General features: G+C 34.3%; 1 protein-coding gene across 4 annotated transcripts; it reads left to right on the top strand.

The window, feature by feature from the left end:
* The first annotated feature begins 576 nt into the window (after positions 1-576).
* LOC18102931 (pentatricopeptide repeat-containing protein At4g18975, chloroplastic) lies at positions 577-5,338 on the top strand. Of its 4 annotated transcripts, none has more exons than XM_024611539.2 (9): positions 577-722; positions 870-902; positions 2,699-2,785; positions 2,886-2,987; positions 3,088-3,158; positions 3,308-3,404; positions 3,587-3,730; positions 4,301-4,513; positions 4,642-5,338. In XM_024611539.2, exons 2-9 carry the CDS (start codon positions 879-881, stop codon positions 4,834-4,836), a joined length of 933 nt encoding a protein of 310 aa, XP_024467307.1. In that variant the 5' UTR covers positions 577-722; positions 870-878; the 3' UTR covers positions 4,837-5,338. The 4 variants fall into 4 exon arrangements, with proteins under 4 accessions (XP_024467307.1, XP_024467308.1, XP_052301652.1 ...); XM_052445692.1 differs by lacking the exon at positions 2,699-2,785 and adding an exon at positions 2,453-2,698 and having other exon boundaries at positions 597-722; XM_024611541.2 differs by having other exon boundaries at positions 597-722; positions 2,453-2,785.
* The last annotated feature ends 3,287 nt before the right edge of the window (positions 5,339-8,625 follow it).

Here is an 8,625-nt window from a genome sequence, read left to right as displayed (position 1 = left end):
TTATAAAGTTTTTATGGACTCCATTCTCACTTAAAGGTTGGTCGCTTGATTAGAAATGTTGGTCATCTAGCAATTATCAAAGATGTAAATGATAAAATAGTCTAATAAGCAAGGATAACATTAAAAAAAAAATGCAAGATGTAATATATATAGATAACTAGAGTGGTAGATGAATATGATTGATTACTTGGATCATTGTTACTAATGTAGATAAAATATTGGTATGTTTGAGAGTGTAGTAACAATTATTTTTTTAAATATTTTTAACTCGGAAATGTATTAAAATAATATTTTTTTTAAATTTTAAAAAATAAAAATAAAAAAAAAAGAGAAGAAAAAATGCGTCACAAGAAGTGGCCACCCAATTTTATTTTTCCTCCCCCCTCGACAAGAAGCAAGCAATGCTAATACCCTTTACGCCGTAGAGTAATCAGGCTCCTGTTTTTTGAGAAGAGAAGATAATGGGGCTTGAAGCCTTGGTAAAGGCATTCAAATGAAGCCTAAAGAGAAACCCAAAGCAAAAATCAGCTTTAACAAATATAAAGACCCAAAGCCCACCTACAAAACAAGAAAATCTTGTAGGTGCTTTTATTCCGAAGGCCAGCTCCAATCCACAACAATAAAGCTAACAAAATCATCCTTAAAAAATCGAAGGAGCGAAGGGATAGTCATAGATGGCTAGTTCCTGACTTGCTGTTTGAGCTCTGCGTTAATGTTGGAGGGTAAGTTCTCTCATGCTAAATTTCCATATAAAAAGAAAACATTTTTCTTTATTGCTATGGTTTTCTTGTTATTGGGTTGTTGTTGTTTTCTAAATTATTATTCTCAATTTCTATAATTTACACAATTATCGTTTGCTTTCTGTTCAGGTGCTGTTTATGGGATATTTGAGGCAGTATAAGGTACATACCATCTTACCTTTCACCTTTTATCTGTTGTTTCATCTTTTTTGCTCTTTGCATGGCTTCAAAGCTGCTTAAATCAGTTGTGCCCTTGAGGATGAGAGAGAGCCCCGACTCTCTCTTACGCAAGCCTTATGATGAGCTTGAACCTACACTAAGTCCCACATTTCCTTTAATTATAATACCAACCTCGCAAGATCAGCACTGAAGGCTCAATCTTGCCATTCTTTATAGGGTTTTAAGTTAACTGAACCCCATTTAGCCAAGGATCATATCAAGCATCTACATACTGTTGTTACTGATGGGTATGCCTTGTTTGTTAATTTTATTGTCGAAATTGTTATGACTTGTATGGCAAGTCTGTTGATTTGGCTAAGGATCTGTTGATTTGTGCTGTAAAAGAAATAATTGATGTTTTAGGAGTTGGTTTTGATGGCTTGTCAAGGAATATTGTTACTGGGGATTTTAATGATGGGAATTTGTGGTTGTGTTTCAAGTTTAGCGCTATTTTTTTAAGGATATGTAATTGTTTAGGGAAAGAAGAGCCACTGGCTTTCAGAAGTGCATTGTATGTTTATCTTTGGTTGTTAGCTGATCATTGTAGGGTATCAAATTATAGAAGATGGAGTCTTTAAAAAAATTTAGAGATTGTGTTTTGTGTCAAGTTGTTGAGTCAGCAATTTGATTTGTGTATGAAGATCGGAAGGGACTTTGTTAGGTTACTGCAAGATTTGGTTTGCGTTCCTGAGTTTCAAAGCAAAAAAGACGTACTAGATGTTGAACCCAAGTATGTTCAGGACTGAAGGATTTCAGATATTATCGAAGCTGTACTTCTGTATGACATCTACTAGTCATTTTTTTTTGCTTTGAATCACTCCAGAAATGGAAAACCAGTTCAGGTTTTTGCTGATGCATGTAAGGTTTGGGAGCCAGAATTGGTATCAAGTGTGGTATGCCAAGAAGTTTATTTTGGGGTCGCCGAGAGCGACTCTTACAATTGACATTGTTCGATTCATATGTTGTGCACACCACCCATCTAATCAAACTACTGTGTCGGATGTATACCAAGATGGGCTGTTATAGGTTGACTTCTAGAAACTTGTAGAAAGCATCATGTTGAAGCCAATATTAACCTGGCCTTATTTTGTAATTCTTTTCTTGGATGAAAAGTTCGATAGCATAATGAATATCGAACCTGTAATCTTATTATTGACTTTTTGTTGCTTATTGCTGACAACTATGATATCATCTGTTATCATGTCAATATTAGTAGTCAGTAATCAACTCTCACAGTACATATTGAAAAGGGTGATTCGGTCAGTGGATGTTCTCACCTTATGTGAACCTGTTTCTGCTTTTCTGAGTGAAGGTCGTAAGAGGATAGTAATGCTTTTGAATGTAGGAGGCAATGAGTTGCTACTTGCCTGTCTCCTCATTCTCTCCCACTCTTGAGTCTGCAAAATGTTTCCCATCTCAAAAAGCTAACACAGTCCCCAGAACACATACTATGAAAACTGAAATTCAGGCTCAGTACAGATCTCCTGTTTCAGGTGTCTAGGTTTGGATAGGCCCTATTGAAATGGTTGCAAGTAGTAGCGTTTCCAGCAGAGAATCACCAAAGTCAAGCTTGATTGGCCTATAATGACAACATCACAGTCAAGGAGAATAAGGGAAGGAAAGTAACTAAATGTGGTTTCTGTATGCCTACAACTGGCTATCATGTTGCAATGCAAGAAAATAACTAAATGCATTAGCTATCATGTTTCATTAAATATAAAGCGTGCCCATCATATCAGGCAAGGCAACGCTCGCTCAGATTCAAAAGCATCTTCTTCTTCCCCAATTTCTTCACAGTACTAATGATTGCTTCTGCAATTGACAAGGTTACCATTTCTAGGTCACCATTTGTTGTTTTTTCATTAGGTATGGCCTTTGTGCTTTTTTTTCTTTGAGATATCTTCTTACAAGTTATTTATGGTGTAGATTATGATGAATGAAGTAGCTCTATCCTCTGGATTTTTATTTCCTAGTGTCAAAATTTCATTCTTCCTAAGGACAGCAAGGCTTACTAGCCTCGAACCAAAGGCAAGAAAGAAAAATCAATCCCCCTTTCTTGTTATTGCATTTCTTTGCAAGTATTTTAGAGAGTCTATCTTTCACTGAATCTTTTTTGTTTTATACACAGGTAACAAGTGCTCTTTGTGTCAAATGCTCTAAAAAACAACTAAAACTGAATTCCAGAGCTGATGAGAATAGGTGATTTTCCTTTCTCTGTAATTTTTGATAATCAATTTTGAGTGGTTTACTAAATTGGTTGTCCTTGATCATTAGACAAGAGAACACCTGCTATATTCATTGTTTTACTTGTCACAAATGTTTTGCTTAGACATACTGGTGTAATGCAGGAAGGTTGTAAAGAAATCAGGAAAGAAGGAGCACCACTTATGGCAGAAAAGAGATTCAGCTGGATCTGGGCAAAAGGCACTGAATCTTGTTAGAATTGTAAGTTTCTTCAAGCGTAGTATTTTGCCTAGCAGAGAACTGTTTTGAAGTTTATGGCAACCTTAAACATATATTTACAACAATGAAGTTTAGTAATAAAAAGTGCTTTATGAAAATTAATAATAAAAAGTGCAATGTTCTCTGTTTGAAATGTAATTTTCTTGTTTGGTTTGAAATGGCAGGTTTCTGAACTTCCTAACGAGAAAGAGGCTGTTTATGGAGCATTAGATAAATGGACAGCCTGGGAGACAGAGTTTCCATTGATTGCAGCAGCGAAAGCTTTAAAAATATTGCAGCAGAGGAGGCAATGGACGCGTGTAATTCAAGTATGCCATGTTCAAAATTTTGTTTTGATGTCAACCTCATGCCTGAATATATAGGAACCATTCTAATTGATGTTATTGAAGATAAAATGATATTGATTGTTTACATCAACTGTTGCATTATTTATAATTGAACATCACCATATGGCATCATCATGTGGTGAAACTTAATAGCTCTGCATCTGGTCAAATCCTAATCTCTGACGAGTTATTTTGAGTTCATATGTTGATGAACATTAGTTCAATTAAAGGAGTCTCTTGGAAGGATTAAACCATGTGCAATAAGAATTCTTTCTCACAGAACTGTTTTGTCGTATTGTTCTGTAGGCTAAACTGTGAGAAGTTGACCGAACAAATATGTGAAGCACTTTCAGTGCTAGTGGGTTTCTTTGTCTTCTGTGGTGTTTTCTTGTTCTTTCTTTCTTTACTTTCTTTCCTGATGGATGTTCTGTCATGATGTTAATGAGTACAGTTTATTGTGATATTTCTAGCTTATTTGTGTAAATAATTATTGTTGCTGGAGTGAATATTTTACAATTCTATTAGCCTGTAGTAAGTCTATTTTGTACTCAGGTGGCAAAGTGGATGTTGAGCAAAGGTCAAGGAGCAACACTGGGAACATATGACACCCTTCTACTGGCATTCGATAAGGATGACAGGGTAGATGAGGCTAAATCATTATGGAACATGATTATACATGTACATACTCGCTCTATGTCGAAGCGCTTATTTTCAAGGATGATTTCTCTGTATGATCATCATAACATGCAAGATGAGATAATAGAGGTACTGGTAAACCGTTCCCATCTTTTCTTTCAATTATTTGATTGGAAAACGTGAAATCTGAATAATGCTTAATTTGAGAGTTATAGGTATGGTATTAAAGCTTGAATTTCTTTTTACGAGAAACTCAGGTGTTCGCTGACATGGAGGAGTTGGGTGTAAGACCAGATGAAGATACTGTTTGGAGAGTGGCACGTGCCTTCAAGAAATTAGGCCAAGAAGAGAAGCGGGAATTGGTTCTTGAAAGGTACCTGTGTAAATGGAAGTATATCCACTTCAATGGTGAAAGAGTTAGAGTGAAAAGAGATGGATGGAATGAAGAATGATTGACAACTTGACCAATTGAAGTTGACTAATCGGCACTGGGTGCCATCTGATTGAAACATGATGTGCTGGCAGTAGTGGCATGCATGCAATCTAATGCTCACACATCTGTGTGAAGAGTAGGGTGTTGCAAATTAGAAACGACTACTGTGCAAGAAGTCCTGAATGTTGTAACAGGGATTTCATCAACTCAATCCATCTTCATATGGCTGAATGCATACTTACTGTGTATCTGCTGTCTGTTGGTTTACAGTGAGCAGTAATTAGCCTACAAATGTGAAGTTCTGCGAACCTCTTCACACATTGTTTCAGATCAATGGTGTGGAGATTGGCGCAAAAGTATATGGATTTTCTAATTCTCAAGTTTCGCCAATTCCTAGCGAAAGCTTGTTTGTTTGTTGTAAGATGTGTTCGAGGAAGTCAAATAATTCCTCATGTACATCGATGATATCGACCAGCACCTCTTTAAATTAGAAGGTTACAACCGAAGTCGGTTCAGTTTTACTTCTTTACTTCTAATACTAGGTCTGGAGGCATAGAAAAGATCTGCAGATGCCAAAACAGTCTTCATTCTGTAATAAAAAAACGGGCGCATTGTGCTTCTAATGGCAGTAGAAATGGTTCAATAACAATTATTTTAAAAGTTAATATATGATTCATGACTAAGACAAAAAAATAAAATCGCAATTTTACTTAACTTTCAATTATTATTCACAAAGTAATTACAAATAAATTATATTTTTGTTATTATGTTTCTAGAGTGGAGGAAAAATTGAATTTCGAACATTTTAATGTACAGCAAAAGAAAAACAAAAATACTATAAGTTTAAAACATTTTAAATTATTGCAGTATTGAGAAAGAGATAGTGGGTAAGGGAAATTTGAGTTCAAACCATCTTTGTCCAAATGGTAGTGGGTAGCGAGGAGAGAAATAAAAGAAAGAAAAAAAGAGAGGGAAAAACCACAACATTCAGGTAAAATGACCAAACATTGAAAAAATATTTCAAATTCCATGCATTTTTGTTAAATCTCTCAAAACAAAGTGTGTGTGTGTTTAGTTAGTGTGCATGTAAGTCTTGTAATTAAATTTTATTTTCATGTTCTCATTTCTAAGAAAAAAAAGAAATACAAAAAAAATATTTATCACGTTGCATGTTTTCGTAGTGTTCTTATAACTTGTTTATAAAACTCATTTGAGATTCAGTCCACATTAAAAGCCCATGGACTAGCATTCTAAGTCTTTCAAAACCCATTTCTTTTTTTAATTAAAAGAAAAAAAATCATGTCCAAAATGTTTTATTATTCACTTTTGGTATTTGGAGTAAATAGACTTAATATGTGCTATTACCTTGGATATTAAGAGGATTAGTCCATCCTTTTGATTTCAAATAATAAAATAAGTTTTAGAAATGTCTAAATCCATTATTCACCAAACAATTAGGAGTATTAGCCTCTTTATTAAGTTCTTAATATGCATGTTAACAATTAATAACAATAAGAATAATAAAATGTGATAAGTTGTCCAATTTTTATGAATGTGCAACACGAGTCATAACATCGTTGTGAACTAACATTGATGAGGAGCAATAAGAAAACAAAAACTGAAATATGAAAAGGTGATTGTTAAATAGCACACCATATGACAAATGAATCTTAAAAAGGTCAGTGTCAAGATTAAATCCAAAAGGAACCTGTATGTCACTATATACTACTTCCAAGTAGAAAAACCCATTAGAGGTAATTGCTGGGATAAGATTGGGGCATACAATATTCATTCAACAAATATTACAAGTGAACCTTGGTACTATAGGGTAAATGAACCTGAATACGCTGTTATCCATAGGTCTTTATTGCATAAACAAAATATTTAGCGACAACTCATCCTTGAATCCAAGCTGGGTTTAATGAGCCTAACATAGACCCACCTAACTATTTATTGACATGGCTTGATGGAATATTAATAGTCACAGGTTGTGATCAAGAATAAATAGATGTATAAATGTTAATTCACCAAGAAATTAGGAGTGGAAAAGGTGACATGGACTTTATAATGGATAAACTTGAATCCACTTGTCCTCTTACGATTTAACTCATTGTAGTAAATTCATTTATACCCATGTAGATAGACTATTGGTAGATTATGCATAAACTATTAGAATAAAAGACAAGTAACAATATAATTTATCTTAGGTAAGATGCTTTAGGGTGATTATATCTTTCCTTTAGTATAACTAGTCATTTACCTTAAAACTCCATAGGCCAATTAAGGTTTCCTAGTGATCATAATATTAGGTGGCGACTCCTTTTTAATATAAGACCTTTCACCCTCAACATAAAAGAAGACTTTCCCTTTCAAGAAAGAGGGCTTTTGGTCGCCATTATATCTGGTATGACAAGTATGACCTTTCTAACACTTAGTATATTGGAGGTTGCTGAGTTTTCCATGTATAAGGACTTACCATCCACTTATTTGTAAGTAAAAAATATTCTTTTTTTGGTGCACACATATATAATTATACTAGTATAAACCCACCATTGCTCAGGATTATTGATCAAATTAACTTTGAAAACAATGATAAAGAATCTGATCAACCTTGGTAACATTGGCTTGAGAGATCCTCTTCTCAAAATTTCTTTTCCGATCCTTATTAATATAATCCTTGGTTTGGTATCCAATCTTATTACAAATAAAATATTTTCTATTGAACTTCTTAGCAATCCCCTCCCTTTTTCATAAGAAGTTTTTTTTTTTTGTTATGGGTTTTCACCACCTATTCCATTATATTAGGTGGCGACTCCTTCTTAATGTAAGACCTTTCACCCTCAACATGAAAGAAGACTCTCCCCTTTCAAGAAAGAGGGCTTTTGGTCGCCATTATATCTGGTATGACAAGTATGACCTTTCTAACACTTAGTATATTGGAGGTTGCTGAGTTTTCCATGTATAAAGACTCACCATCCACTTATTTGTAAGTAAAAAATATTCTTTTTTTGGTGCACACATATATAATTATACTAGTATAACCCACTATTGCTCAGAATTCTTGATCAAGTTAACTTTGAAAACAATGATAAAGAATCTGATCAACCTTGGTGACACTGGCTTGAGAGATCCTTTTCTCAGAATTTCTTTTCCGATCCTTATTAATATAATCCTTGGTTTGGTGTCCAATCTTATTACAAATGAAAAATTTTCCATTGAACTTCTTGGCAATCCCCTCCCTTTTCATAAGAAGTTTTTTTTTTTTGGTTATGGTTTTTCACCACCTATTCCATTATAATAGGTGGCGACTCCTTCTTAATATAAGACCTTTCACCCTCAACATAAAAGAAGATTTTTCCCTTTCAAGAAAGAGGGCTTTTGGTCGCCATTATATCTGGTATGACAAGTATGACCTTACTAACACTTAGTATATTGGAGGTTGCTGAGTTTTCCATGTATAAGGACTCACCATCCACTTATTTGTAAGTAAAAAATATTCTTTTTTTGGTGCACACATATATAGTTATACTACTATAAACCCACCATTGCTCAGGATTATTGATCAAGTTAACTTTGAAAACAATGATAAAGAATCTGATCAACCTTGGTGACATTAGCTTGAGAGATCCTCTTCTCAGAATTTCTTTTCCGATCCTTATTAATATAATCCTTGGTTTGGTGTCCAATCTTATTACAAATGAAATATTTTCCATTGAACTTCTTGGCAATCCCCTCCCTTTTCATAAGAATTTTTTGTTTTGGTAGTGGGTTTTCACCACCTATTCCATTATGTTTGCCTTGGAGGCCA

Source organism: Populus trichocarpa, chromosome 11 (genome assembly GCF_000002775.5).
Source record: "Populus trichocarpa isolate Nisqually-1 chromosome 11, P.trichocarpa_v4.1, whole genome shotgun sequence".
Classification (NCBI taxonomy): Eukaryota; Viridiplantae; Streptophyta; class Magnoliopsida; order Malpighiales; family Salicaceae; genus Populus; species Populus trichocarpa.
Note: the sequence above shows the minus strand (reverse complement) of the source record. Positions and strands in the feature narration are given on the sequence as shown.

Bases quoted from the DNA above. Each gene is read 5' to 3' on its own strand.
- LOC18102931 (XM_024611539.2), top strand. From the start codon at position 879: ATGGGATATTTGAGGCAGTATAAG. The intron at 2,988-3,087 runs GCAAGAAAGAAA...TTTTATACACAG, and splicing joins TTACTAGCCTCGAACCAAAG to GTAACAAGTGCTCTTTGTGT. The intron at 3,159-3,307 runs GTGATTTTCCTT...GGTGTAATGCAG, and splicing joins TCCAGAGCTGATGAGAATAG to GAAGGTTGTAAAGAAATCAG.